Below are 14,934 nucleotides of genomic sequence, written 5' to 3' on the forward strand. Positions count from 1 at the left end.
ACACCCTGCATCTCCCCCAGCGCTTAGAACAGTGCCCTGCACATACCAAGTGCTTAATAAATCCCAACGTGATGAGGATGAGGACACCCTGCATCTCCCCCAGCGCTTCCGACAGCGCTCTGCACAGAGCCAGCGCTTAACCCATCCCAACAGCATGATGATGATGATGATGACACCCTGCATCTCCCCCAGCGCTTCGACCAGCGCCCTGCACATACCAAGTGCTTAATAAATCCCAACATGATGAGGATGAGGACACCCTGCATGTCCCCCAGCGCTTCGCCCAGCGCCCTGCACAGAGTCAGCGCTTACCAACTCCCTCACATCGTGGCGCAGTGGAAAGAGCACGGGCTTTGGAGTCAGGGCTCATGAGTTCGAATCCCAGCTCTGCCCCTTGTCAGCTGTGTGACTGTGGGCGAGTCACTTCACTTCTCTGGGCCTCAGTTCCCTCATCTGTAACATGGGGATGAAGACCGGGAGCCCCGCGTGGGGCAACCTGATTCCCCTGTGTCTACCCCAGCGCTTAGAACAGTGCTCGGCACATAGGAAGCGCTTAACAAATACCAACATTATTATTATCACTATCATTAATTGGGGAGGCCGAGGCCGGTCCTGGGGGGGGGGGGGGGGGAAGGGAGAGGCGACCACGTGACCCTCCCGGGGCGCATGCGCGGTGCGGCGGAGAAGGAGGAGGAGGAGGAGGAGGAGGCCGCCATTGTTGGGGCCCCGAGCGGCCGCCGAGCGCCGGTGGAGGCGGGGGTTTCTGGTCGTCGTCGTCGTCGGGAGGGTGCGGGGGCGGTGCGGGGGTCCATGGGCCGGGTGTGAGGCGGCCCGTCGTCGCCCGGCCTCCCTTCTGCCTCCGTGCCGGCGCGGCCAAGATGGCGGCGGCCGAGGCGTGGTGGGACTGGCGGGCCGAGCTGCCCCTTCAGGCCCAGGCCGGGGCGGCGCGGCTGCGGGACCTGCTGTCGGCGGGGCTGGGGCTGCTGGGGCTGCACGTGGAGCCGCCGCCCTGGGCCGTGGCGGCGGGCGCGGCGGCCGCCGGCCTCCTCCTCGTCCTCCTGCTGCTGCCGCCGCCGCTCGGCCTCCTCCGCGCCCGCCGCGGGGCCCCCGCCCGCAGGGCGCCCCGACACGACCCGCCCGCCCCGGCCGCCCTGCTCAAGGCCCTGCGCGGAGACGACCCCAAGAAGAAGGCCCGCAAGAAGGGCGGGGACAGGCCCAGGGTGAGTGGACGCCGCCGGCATCGGACTTGGGCCTTTTCCAAAAAGGACCGGCCGCTCGTTCGGCGCTGGGGATGGGCGCTGCCCCCCCCCCCCCCCCAACGGGCTCGTTTGCACGAAGCGACCGGGGACACCATCGGGGCATCGCTTGGCACAGAGTAATTGCACATCGTTCACTCGATCGTATTTATTGAGCGCTTACTATGTGCGGAGCGCTGGGGGGGGCACATTTTGGCGCCAGAGAAGGACGGTCGTTGCCCCCCAACGGGCTCGTCTGCACGAAGCGACCGGGGACACCATCGGGGCATCGCTTGGCACAGAGTAATTGCACATCGTTCACTCGATCGTATTTATTGAGCGCTTACTATGTGCGGAGCGCTGGGGGGGGCACATTTTGGCACCAGAGAAGGACGGTCGTTGCCCCCCAACGGGCTCGTTTGCGCTAAGCGACCGGGGAGACCGTCGGGGCATCGCTTGGCACAGCGCTTGGCACAGAGTAATTGTACATCGTTCACTCGATCGTATTTATTGAGCGCTTACTATGTGTGGAGCGCTGGGGGGGGGGCACATTTTGGCACCAGAGAAGGACGGTCGTTGCCCCCCAACGGGCTCGTTTGCACTAAGCAACCATCAGGGCATTTGGTCGATTCCCCCAGCGTTTGGCACAGAGCAGTTGCGCATCGTTCATTCATTCGATCGTATTTGTTGAGCGCTTACTATGTGCGGAGCGCTGGGGAGGCACATTTTGGCGCCAGAGAAGGACGGTCGTTGCCCCCCCAACGGGGTCGTTTGCACTAAGCGACCGGGGAGACCATCGGGGCATCGCTTGGCACAGCGCTTGGCACAGAGTAATTGCATATCGTTTATTCATTCGATCGTATTTGTTGAGCGCTGGGGATGCACAGTTGGGCAGCACGGAGGGACGGTCGCTGCCCCACAACGGGCTCATTTGTACTAAGAGACGGGGGAGAGGATCAGGGCATTCGGTCGATTCCCCCAGCGTTTGGCACAGGGTAATTGCACGTCGTTCATTCATTCGATCGTATTTGTTGAGCGCTTACTATGTGCGGAGCGCTGAGGATGCGCATTTCGGCACCACAGAGATGATCAGGTCATTGCTTAGAGCAGCGCTTGGCACGTAGTAATTGCACATCGTTTATTCATTCGATCGCATTTATTGAGCGCTCACTGTGTGCTGAGCGCTGGGGGTGCACATTTTGGCACCAGAGAGGGACGGTCGCTGCCTCCCAACGGGGTCGTTTGTACTAAGCGGCTTGAGAGACCGTCATGGCCGTTGCTTAGAACAGCGCTCGGCACAGAGTAACTGCGCCTCGTTCATTCATTCGATTGTATTTATTGAGCGCTTACTACATGCTGAGCGCTGGGAACGCACAGTTGGGCACCAAAGAGAGACCGTCGCGGCCCCACAGCGGGGTCGTTTGCGCTCAACGACGGGGGAGATGATCAGGGCGTCTGGTCGATTCCCCCAGCGCTGGGCACATGGTAATAGCGCATCATTTATTCATTCATTCGATGGTATTTATTGAGCCCTTCCTAGATTTGCACAGCGCTGGGAACGCACAGTTCGGCACCAGAGAGAGACAGTCACTGCCCCTCAACGGGCCTGTTTCTACTAAGCGGCTGGGGAGATGATCATGGCATTGCTTAGAACCCCCAGCGCTTGGCATGTAGTAAGCGCCCATCGTTCATTCATTCGATGGTATTTATTGAGCGCTTACTATGTGCAGAGTGCTGGGAATGCACACTTGGGCGCCACAGAGAGACAGTCGTTGCCCCCCCACTGGGGTCGCTTCTACTAAGCGGCGGGGAAGATGATCAGGGCATTTGGTAGATCCCCCAGCGCTTGGCACATGGTGATTGCGCCTCATTCATTCATTCGATGGGATTTATTGAGCGCTTACTATGTGCAGAGCGCTGGGAATGCACAATTCGGCGCCCGAGAGAGACAGTCGTTGCCCCCCAACGGGGTCGCTTCTCTTAAGTGGCGGAGGAGGTGATCAGGGCATTTGGTAGATCCCCCAGCGCTTGGCACATAGCGATTGCGCATCATTCATTCATTCGATTGGATTTATTGAGCGCTTACTATGTGCAGAGCGCTGGGAATGCACAATCCGGCGCCACAGAGAGACAGTCGCTGCCCTCCTATGGGCTCGTTTGTACTAAGCCACCGGGGAGATGATCATGGCATTTGTTAGAACCCCCAGCTCTTAGAACGGGACTTGGCACCCAGTGAGCGCTCACTATGTGCAGAGCACTGGACTAAGTACTTGGAACCTACAATTGGCTCACGTGTGCTGACGGGGGAGATGATCATGGCATTTGTTAGAGCCCCCCCAGCGCTTCGAACAGCGCTTGGCACATGGTAAGCGCTCACCATGCATCCATTCAGTCGTACCACTGAGCGCTCACTGTGTGCAGAGCACTGGACTGAGCGCTTGGCATGTATAATTCGGCAATAGAGACAACGATTACGGCTTTCGTGAGGCGCTTACTCTGTGCCAGGCACTGTGCTGAGCGCGGGGGGGCATAAGCGCTTAGAAATAACTAACGATGGTGGCATTTACAGTGTTCTGCACACAGTAAGCGCTCAGTATATACGACTGAATACGAGCTAATCGGGTTGGACGGAGTCGTCCTTACTCTGTGCCGGGCGCCGGGTGGCATACGAGATAATCGGATTGGACGGAATTGTCCGTACTCTGTGCCGGGCACTGTGCTGAGCGCTGGGGTGCGTGCGAGATAATCGGGTTGGACATAAACTCCCTTACTCTGTGCCAGGCACTCTGCTGACCGCGGAGGTGCATACGAGGTATTTGGGTCGGACGGAATCGCCCTCACTCCGGGCCAGGCGCTCTGCGGAGCGCTGGGGTGCGTACGAGATAATCAGGTTGGATGGAATCGCCCTTACTCTGTGCCAGGTGCTCTGCCGAGCGCCGGGGTGGGCACAAGATAATCGGGTTGGACGGATTCCCCGTCGCATCAGGAGCTCACGGTCTCAATCCCCATTTTCCGGATGAGGGAACTGAGGCACGGAGAAGTGAAGCGACTTGCCCGAGGGCGCACAGCGGACAAGTGGCGGGATTAGAACCCGTGACTCCCAGGCCCCTCCTCGATCCACCGCGCCTTGCCGCTTCCCTGAAGATGGGCTTGATGGGGAAACGGTAATAACGACGATGTGGTTCGTTCAGCGTTTACTCGGCGCCAGACACCGTACTGAGCGCCGGAGTGGGTACGAGCAAGTCGGGCTGGAAAGAGTTCCTGTCCTAGAGGAGAAACGGGAAGCGGTCAGCGTATTTATTGAGCGCCCGCTATGTGCGGAGCGCTGTACTAAGCGCTTGGGAGAGGACAATCCAGCAGAGTCGGTAGACACGTTCCCCTTCGAGACTGAAAGCTCGGTGTGGGCTGGGGAACGTGTCTACCACCTCTGTCGTAGGACGCTCTCCCAAGCGCGTAGCACAGTGCTCTGCACATAGTAATTGCGCACTGAGTACGATTGTGCTTGATTAATAATACTAATAATGTTGGTATTAAGCGCTTACTCTGTGCAGAGCACTGTTCTAAGCGCTGGGGGAGATACAGGGCGATCAGGTCGTCCCACGTGAGGCTCACAGTTAATCCCCATTTTCCAGATGAGGGAACTGAGGCCCAGAGAAGTGAAGTGACTCGCCCCCAGTCACACAGCTGCCAAGGGGCAGAGCCGGGAGTCGAACCCATGACCTCCGCCTCCGAAGCCCGGCCTCTTTCCACTGAGCCGCGCTGCTTCCCCTCGTCGATTAATGAGCTTAAAGTCTCTGGGGGAGAACGGTTTGGAGGGAAGAGGAGAGGGCGGCCCGGTGGAAGGGCTGGGAGGCGGGAGACCCGGGTTCTAGTCCGGCGGGGCGACCTGCGACGGGGTACGTCCCTTCTCTGCCTCGTCTGTGAAAGGGGGATGAGATACCTGTTCACGGGGGTGGCGTTCGTTAAGCGCTTCCTGTGTGCCAAGCCCTGGTCTAACCGCCGTTCTAAGAATCTGTTGTTGTTCCCCAGCCCCACGCACACTTAGGCCGGGAGCCCTACGCGGGGGACGGGACCTGCGTCAGGTTTTAAAGCCACCTCAGTGTTTAGCAGATTGATTCGTACAGGGGAAAGGGTCTGGTAAATTCCGCAGTCGTCATCATCCGATGCTCGGGGGGGGAAGGAGAGGAGGTGACGCCGCGTGGTCGGCATTTCCCCCAGGGGCCCGTGTCGTAGGTGCCACGGGGGATTACCGACGCCGAGGTGAAACGGCGGTGGAGTAGGAGAAAGCTGTGTGGAGACGATGATAATGTCGGTATTTGTTAAGCGCTTACTCTGTGCAGAGCGCTGTTCTAAGCGCTGGGGTAGACACAGGGGAATCGGGTTGTCCCACGTGGGGCTCCCAGTCTTCATCCCCATTTTCCAGATGAGGGAACTGAGGCCCAGAGAAGTGAAGTGGCTTGCCCACCGTCACCCAGCCGACAGGTGGCGGAGCCGGGATTCGAACCCATGACCTCCGACTCCAAAGCCCGGGCCCTTTCCACTGAGCCGCGTCCCCCGTCCGCCTCAGTTTCCTCAGGGAAGGTGATCCTCTGTAATGTGGTCAGAGAAACCGGGCGCGTGGCGAACTGCAGGGAGAGGTGGAAGGGAGGCCCCCCTTCTCTGCCATTTTGGGAGCTGCCGTATTTGACGAATCGGTCACTAAAGTTTAGAGAAAGATCAGGTGGATAATAGGGGAAGGGAAGAGAGCACAGTGGTCTTGGCTAAATCCCAGTCATTCCGTTATGAAGGCAATCACGTTGGAATTCAACGAAAGGTGTGGTGACGGTAAAATGGTGCGCCTTGGATTCAGCGCCCGCAGTGATAAAATAATAATAATTGCGATATTCGATAAGCGCTTATTATATGCCACGCATTGCTTATAAGCGCTGGGGAAGACGCAAGATAATCAGGACCTACGTAGGACTCGCAGGCCAAGCCGGGCGCGGAGAACGGGTTTCGATTCCCCATTTTGCAGATGAAGGAACTGAGGCCCAGACGGGTTAGGTGACTTGTCCAATGTCAGGCAGTGGACAGGAGGTGGAACCGAGATTCTCTGACAAGGAGGCTCGTGCTCTCTCCACTGGGCCTTGCTGCTTCTGCTCTCTCTTTCGTGTGGCACTTTTATAAAGGTGAAAAGTATTTTCAGTTATCATCTCGCCATCTTCAAGCAATCCGGTACATTGTAGTGACGATTGTTTTCGAAAGAGAACGGGCTTTGGAGTCATAGGTCATGGGTTGGAATCCCAGCTCTGCCACTTAGCTGTGTGACTGTGGGCAAGTCACTTAACTTCTCTGTGCCTCAGTTACCTCATCTGTAACATGGGGATTAAGACTGGGAGCCCCACGTGGGGCAACCTGATTCCCCTGTGTCTACCCCAGCGCTTAGAACAGTGCTCTGCACATAGTAAGCGCTTAACAAACACCAACATTATTATTATTATTATTTATTTTACGGATCAAGAAACGGAGGTAGCCGGTTTGTGACCTGCCCAAGGTCATACTCTGATTCTGGGCTAACCAAATTTAGACTAAGCCGTTCTGAGTTAATATTCTAATTGACCCAGCTATGCTCTCCCTTAAACAAGCTACTCTGTGTTTGGAGAAGAGGTGGGGATAACATGCCCATTTTAGTCCGCTGGCAGTCGGGGAGGAATAAGATTGTCGTATTTATTGAGCGCTTCCTATGTGCCAAACACTGTACTGAGCACCTCAATTCCTTGTGGGCCAGGAATGTACCCGTCAATTGTTGGACCGAATTGTGAGAAGCAGTGCGGCTCAGTGGAAAGAGCCCGGGCTTGGGAGTCAGAGATCATGGGTTCGAATCCCGGCTCTGCCACTTGTCAGCTGTGTGACTGTGGGCAAGTCACTTAAGTTCTCTGGACCTCAGTGACCTCATCTGTAAAATGGGGATTAACCGTGAGCGTCACGTGGGACGGCCTGATTCCCCTGTCTCTACCCCAGCGCTTAGAACGGTGCTGTGCACATAGTAAGCGCTTAACAAATACCGATGTTATTATTATTCAACGCCTGGGAGAGTGCAGTACAACAATAAACAGGCACATTCCCTGCCCACAGGAGTTTATAGTCTAGAAACATAAAGGGACGGTCAAACCCCGGTCCTCCTGTAGAAAAGATTGCAAGCCCCTTGTGGGCAGGAAGCATGTCTTTCAAGACCGTTGTACTCTCCCACAAGCTTTGCACAGTGTTCGGCGCACAGTAAGTACTCAGTGCCACGGGTGGGAAAGGGATGCATCTAGGCCTCAACCCTGTTTCTTTGTTTTGGATAGAAGGGAGAAAACTCTTACTTTGTGGGTCCCAGTTTAGTGGGAAGCCAAGGAACACACATCAGCACCAGTGTGAGCCTTAGAGTGGAGAGTCGACCGCACCAGACCAAAGGGAGGGAGAATCATAAAGAGTGAATCCTTGTGAAAAGGGGAAAGGGATCGGTTCTTACGTAAAGGGAGAAAACCGTAGAAGAGGAAATGCAAATTGGCTAGATGATGTGGAAATGAAGAATAAAGTGAATCATTCCTAACAATGAGAACCGGTATAAATCTAGAATTCCATTGGGTGAAAGAAATAGATTTAGAGGTGGCCTGAGCTCCATTTACAACACAGAGGCTATATAATAAAAACCCGAGTCCCCCAGACACATGACTTCTTTTAATTTAAGGGTCTGCTCCGAGGGTCACAAATGCCCTAGGACATTCCATCAGGGCTCCTGCCAGAAATAAAAATAGGCTTCTTTGGAGGGAGATGAGACTACAAACACTTTAAAGACAAAGGAAGTGTTTTATAGGATTGTAAAATTCCTGAAGCGCCTAGTCCAGTGCGCTGCTAATGGGGGTTCGGGAAAGAATATTACTGATGAAAAGGAGACTTTTTTTAAATTTGATATCCCAAAAGTCAAGGATTTGAAACTAGCTCGGAACGAAATGCGTACGTCTAGAAAGGTCTTGTGGTTACAATATTAGTACCTGCTTTCTCCCTCCCTTTAAGATGTCATCACTTTTTCCATGATTTCTCACCCGCTTTTGTACATTCCCCCAGTTGAGCGAGTAAAAATGCAATTCCAGACTTGTGGTTGGGTAGGAGGAGGAGATAGTACTTGTTCATTCTAGCTTGGGGTGGAGATGGAGGTGAAGGAAAAAAATTGAAAAGCAGGAGACTGACCTCCGAAAGGTAAAATGGATGACGCTTAGGCATTTGAGCTGCACCTCTATTGTGAAATCCATTTCACTCAGTATCCTTTAACTGCTCCAGCACCGTGCTTGTTTCCATTGAAAACTGTTGGTTCTTTCTTAAATGTAAAGGTCTCTAGCTCCGTGAAGCGAGGACCCTATCAATAGCAACGGTATTTCCGACTTCCCGGTCATTTCCCTGCTCTCATGATTAGGTTATACTCCTCGTGCATACGTGTGTTTTTGTTCCTTTGGAACCACTCCTCAGGTTACCAGTTCTCATACCATTTTTCCCACTGGCACTTCAGTTTCCTCACTTGAAGTTCTGTTCGTTGCTTTTAAAATGAAGTTCACAGTGACTTCCACGATAGATTTTTCACAACACATTTGGGTAGAACGAAACTGAAGAATTAGGGAACTTCCGACGACCACGTGTCTATCTGGAGTGAACGCATTGTGTTGGAAGAAAGAGTCGTTGAAATGCACGTGGCGTACATCGGCTCGTGGGTACTAACATGGAAGTGTTCTTTAATTCGGGTTTCTTTAAGAATGCAGTCTGCTTGTAATGAAAGAACTGATTGTAACTGGTATATTGTCCGCTCTGACTGGATTTTCACATTTTTCATTTTTAAAGTCGTTAACATTTAGAATCAGCCGTGACTTGGTGGCATGCAACTTCTGTTATTTATATGACCTAACTCCTAGGCATCCCTTGAAAATATTCATGGGAGTGTTCACATTTCAGTGGCTCCTTGGTTTATTTCTGAATGTTATTTTTAAAATGAACAGAAATGCTCATTTTTGTTATATTCTTGGCAAAAATATCCAAGTCGGTATCATACCACCGTTCGTTTTATATTAAGCAGGGAGGGGAAAGCCACATAGGCTGTGAAAAACCCCTAACTTGAATTTTACTGGATCTAATCTGAACTCCTTTAGTAAGTTTTTTTAAGGAGAAAGAGGACCCAAGACCCTGGCACCTTAAGAATTTACAAATCTCTAACTTTAATCGCCTCTGGAAATAGGGCAGAGATGGACTCCGGTGCTTTCAGCTTCTCTGATGAATAGACTGGAATTCTGTCTGGGCTGAATATTTTAAGTGAGTTTCATTTACTCGGACTTTCCCGAATATTGCAGGCAGGTAGAGTAGTCCCTCCGTATTCATGGGGGGTTCGTTAGCGATAGCCCCACGGCAGCTGCACTTAAAGCCCTGGAAAGTTGATCCTACAATTCAGATGGTTTAACTCGGGCGGAGGTATGAGGGAGGGATGGAAGAGGGGATGGTGACTAGAGTGGAGCTGGTGTCCACCGCTGCTGTGGCTATATTTAGTTCGGCCAACTAGGAGTAGACGAAACCACAACCCCAAAATCCCAAGAATGCCAAGGGACGACTGTATATGACAGCCGAGTTCGGTAGTCGCTGTGTGTATTTGAATATCGTTTGCCCGTGACCACCTATAATTAGTGACCTGGATTTAACTCCCGCCACTGTTATTTTTATACGCTGCTCAGTAAATGGTCAAGGCATTCTATTAAAATTCTACCGCTGCTACCCGAGAGATTATCGTATTTTGCTCTATTCCTTCTTATCCGTCCACCACCATTGACCCGCATCTGCGTCAGAAGTAAACGACAAAGGGTACAGAGGGAATGTGAAGGCATGCTTTTGTTCTCCAGTGAGGAGACATTAAAATAGCATAAACATCCCCAGATTGTTTGCATTCATAACAAGCAGCTCTTTGGGGGAGTGGGCAGGGAACAACATTGTGTCTGCCCGAAGGTTTAGGCCTGAAGAATCCTAGAAGAACGAGTCTGTGCAGGCAACTTCACTGAGCGAGCTGTATTTCATTTCATTCCCAATTTCAGCGGATAGTCACTGCGTCGATGCTGATCAAAGCTTTCAAGTGGGGTGTGCTTTTTCGGATTAATAGGCAAAGTGGGCAGGGTGCAGGGTCTGCACACTTATCTCTCTGGCTCAGCTTCCACAGCAAGAGATCTTACTGCTGTATATATGCGTATTCCACATTTCTCTATCTGCCTAACTTTCATTCATTCAGTAGTATTTATTGAGCGCTTACTATGCGCAGAGCACTGTACCAAGCGCTTGGAATGTACAAATCGGCAACAGATAGAGACAGTCCCTGCCCTCTGACGGGCTTACAGACTATGCGGGGGAGACAGGCAGACAAGAACAATGGCAATAAATAGAGTCAAGGGGAAGAACATCTCATAAAAACAATGGCAAATAAATAGAATCAGGGTGATGTACATCTCATTAAACAAAATAAATAGGGTGATGAAGATATATACAGTTTCTTGTATAGTACAGTACAGTGACTTATTTAGAGTGTAGTAAGTTCCTGATGAGCAGGGGGTGTGTCCTGTAGTCCTGTTGGGTCTCTCGAACGCTCAGTTAAATGCCTTCAGTGGGCATTCAGTAAATATCATAAAAGTTTTTTTAAAAAAGATGGCATTTGTTAAGCGCTTACTATGTGCCAAGCTCTGTTCTGAGCCCTGGGGGGCGGGGAGGATATAAGGTAATGAGGTTGTCCCACGTGGGGCTCCCAGTCTTAATCCCCATTATACAGATGAGGTAACTGAGGCCCAGAGAAGTTACGTGACTTGCCCAAAGTCACACAGCTGACAGGTGGCAGAGTCGGGATGAAAACCCACGACCTCTGACTCCCAAGCCCAGACTCTTTCCACTAAGCCACGCCGCTTCTCGTGCTCTCCACGAGCTTACAGTCTGGAGCCAGGCTGTCGAGTCGAGGTAGTTTCAGATTGAGCTTTTCAGGGCAGCCAAGCTAAGTAATTTTTAGAGCCCAGTTCTACCGAAGGTACCGCAATGACTATTGTCTAGTCTGTTCCTTAGAGCATTAAAGAACTTCAGGTACTCCCTATCAGTAAATTTCTCCCTCACCCCAATGGCGCTTACTGCAAAATTGATCTTTTAAAAAGAACCAAGAAAAATCAGATCCGTGGATACATTCATTTTCACATCAGTTTATTTCACCTCAGATTCATGCCAAGCAAAGGCATGTTTCTAAAGAGGAAGCTCCACAGATCACTGCTGTAGTGGGAAAATCCCTGAGCAAAGATCCGACCAAGCTTTGACCTAGAAACTATGTCCCAACAAAATACATTTCACTCATAGAATTGGTTTTACAGAATAGGGAAGTAGCGTGGCCCAGGGGAAAGAACACAGCACAGGCCTGCGAGTCGGAGGACCTGGGTTCTAATCCTGGCTCCACCACTTGTCTGCTGTGCAGTCTTGGGCAAGTCACTTCACCGGGCCTCAGTTACTTCATTGGCAAAATGGGCGTTTAAGACTAGGAGTCCCACGTGGACAGTGCTTATTAGTACAGTACCTGACACATAGTATGTGGCTAACAGGTACCATTGCAAAATTGAGCTGGTCTGCAGTGTAATGTCTTCTTCTATTTAAAAATGTTCTAACAAATTCCCTACACGCTTCTCATTTGGAGCTACAGTTCTACCTGAAGCAACCGCGAGTTCAGTTTTTTGAACACCACTGAATTCTTTTTACAAGCTACAGTTAGGCTGCTTTTACAGGTTGCTTCCATTTTTGGCAGAGCACAACTTTGCTTAACTTTTACCAATATGCCAAAAATTTCAAAAAAAATGAGAAAGCCTGGGCCCACTGATAGAACAGTGGGCTTGGCAGCAGTGGAAAGGGACCCTACTCATCATCTGGGGTCATTTATCGTGATTAAGTTGTCTTGTTTTTGTCCGTCTGTCTCCCCCAATTAGACTGTAAGCCCATCAAGGGGCAGGGATTGTTTCTATCTGTTGCCGAATTGTACATTCCAAGCGCTTAGTCCAGTGCTCTGCACACGGTAAGTGCTCAATAAATAGTATTGAATGAATGAATGAATAATTCTGCTTGGGCACAAGGCATAAACCAGAGAAGAGACTCCCAAAGAGGAAGCTTCCTTTTGCACCCCTGCCAAAATCAGTACTTCAAACACTGTAGTAAATACACAATAATCGGATCGGATAGTCACATCTGATTATCAGACAGGCTCTGAGCCATGTGGGACAGGGACAGTGTCCAACCTGATTATCTCGTATCTACCCCAGCACTCAGTAGAGTGCTTGGCATCATAGTAAGTGCTCAATGTGGTGCCTGTCCCTCATGGGGCTCAGAACCTAAGATGCCTTTCACCAGAACAAGACTCAGAATGTTTTCATGGTTACTTTTGGATAAGCTATCCAATTTTTTTTTCCAAGTATCAGAGTTGGAGGTAAAAAAAAAAAACAACAACAAACCACCAGCTCCAAATCCTGACCTAGAATTACACTGAGCTGAAAATCCCAAGACACAATAAACACAGATTTTAACTTGGCAGTTTATTTTAAGTAGCAATCAGCACAGTTCTGTTGCTATAGAATAAGCATCATTATAATGTCCTGATACCAGGGCCCCGGGCAAATTCTGCCCCCAAATTGGGTAATGCAGATCCAAACCTAGGGGCCCTAAACAGTAACGATAGTAGTGGGGGCATGATAAGGGTACTGACGGTAAAGCCAATTCTGTGAGTGAGAAATGTATTTCGTTGTGACATAGTTTCTTGGTCAAAGCTTGATCGTATCTTTGCTCAGGGATTTTCCGACTAGAACAGTGATCTGTGAAACTTCCTCTTTAGAAGCGTGTCTTTGCTTGGCGTGAATCTGAGTTGAAATAAATTGATTTGAAAATGAGTGCACTCATGGATCTGATTTTTCTTGGTTCTTTTTAAAGATCAGTTTTGCAGTAAGCGCCTTTGGGGTAAGAGAGAAATTTACTAATAGGGAGTATTTGAAGTTCTTTAATGCTGTAGGGAACAGACTAGACAATAGTCATTGCGGTACCTTCAGTAGATCTGGGCTCTGGAAATTACTTAGCTTGACTGCCCTGAAAAGCTCAATCTGAAACTGCCTCGACTCGACACCCTGGCTCCAGACTGTAAGCTCGTTGAGAGCAGGGGATGTGTATTTCAACTTTGTAATATTAGACTCTCCCATAGTCTATCTCCTAACGTCGAAGCTCTCTTCAGCTCGACACAGCTGGGTGAGGCCCTTGAGGAGGGCGACTGACAGCAGGATACCCAAACTGTATATGGAGAGCTGCAAAGTGGGACCGGAAAGTCAGGAGGACAGCAGAAACGTTTTAAGACCCCAGGAAAACAGCCTCAGAAAATGCTATACTGTTGCTGAAAACCGGGGCATCCGATGACGTGTGGCTGTCAAAAAAGAAACGGGTTTTCCGAGCAAAACCTTCATAGGAATAAGAGTATTCACCAGTCCACCACTCTCTTCAAAGCATTACTAAGGTCACATCTCCTCCAAGAAGTCCTCTTTTCCCTGGCTCGCTCTCCCTTCTGCATAATCTGTGCATTCCGGTCTGCAGCCTTTGGACACTTGATATCCGTCCCCTCACCCCACAGCACTTACCTACGTTTTAAATTATACATTCTAAATTACTTATATTAATGTCTCTCTCCCCCCTAGACTGTGAGCTTGTTGTGGGCAGGGAACATGCCTGCAAATTGTTGTACTCCCCGAAGCACTTAGAACAGTGCTGTGCACATAGTAAGCGCTCAATACGTGCAAATGATTGATTGAAGATGGCAAAAGAGGAAAGAGTGCCGAGCGCTGCCAACATCACACGTGACAGCTCAACATGGGATAGATTTTTGGGGCCTGCATGGTGACTGGGACCGTGGGCTTATCATTCCCTCGCAACTCTGCACGAGTTACTTTTACCCATCAGCTGAGTCATCTTCAAATAAGAAAGAAATAGAGTATAGGTGGTTTGATATGATCTTTTGGGGCTTGCTGCCTGGTTTTATAGGTCAGGTGCTAATAAAATCATTGAGATTTAAAATTATTAACAAGAACCTGAATCTCTTGTACTCCACTAAGACGTGGGTCAGTGTTCCGTACACTGAAGACGTGCAAGAAGTATCATTGATTTAGTCATTAATTTGGTTCAAAGCTGAATTCACATCTCAGACCTGGGAATTGACGGGGAATGATTCGCTTCGCTGTTAGAGCTCCCTGTAGTCTGTGCACTCATTATGGGCAGGGAACGTGTTTACCAATTCTGTTGTTATGTATTTCCCGAGCACTTAGTACAGTGTTCTGCACACCGTAAATGCTTAGTAAATACCATTGATGGATTGACTGGTTGGAGTTTCTCAGATGTGATCATACTGGCAATATGCGGACACCCAAGTGAAATAGGGATAGCGGGTGTATTTTAAAATAATGTGAATAGTTAGGTAGATTGTGGTAGAACTCACAGATGGTAAAACCCAGATGGTATTTTTCCTATAAGTCCTCAAAGGCAGTAACTTCAGGGCCCTGCATCCCAGCTTTACTAAATGCTACCTTAAAATCCTCAGTCTTCATTCTCTTCAAGTTTAATGGAAGGGAAGGCAGGGAGGATCCCTGAAGGAAACCCTATTGTACAGAAG

The 14,934-nt window shown here is 50.5% G+C and overlaps 1 protein-coding gene across 5 annotated transcripts in view; it reads left to right on the plus strand.

Annotated features, from left to right (window-relative positions):
* Positions 1-680: 680 nt before the first annotated feature.
* The window catches only part of MTDH (metadherin), a 54,652-nt gene continuing 40,398 nt past the window's right edge, over positions 681-14,934 (plus strand). For 2 of the 5 annotated variants that reach the window (XM_029062316.2, XM_029062315.2), the window contains exon 1: positions 681-1,220. In XM_029062316.2, the coding sequence (XP_028918149.1) occupies positions 879-1,220 (342 nt within the window). In that variant the 5' untranslated portion in view covers positions 681-878. The remainder of the gene's footprint in view (positions 1,221-14,934) is intronic. The other 3 variants (XM_029062312.2, XM_029062314.2, XM_029062313.2) reach the window with 2 other exon arrangements.

This window comes from Ornithorhynchus anatinus, chromosome 4 (assembly GCF_004115215.2).
Source record: "Ornithorhynchus anatinus isolate Pmale09 chromosome 4, mOrnAna1.pri.v4, whole genome shotgun sequence".
In the NCBI taxonomy this organism is placed as follows: domain Eukaryota; kingdom Metazoa; phylum Chordata; class Mammalia; order Monotremata; family Ornithorhynchidae; genus Ornithorhynchus; species Ornithorhynchus anatinus.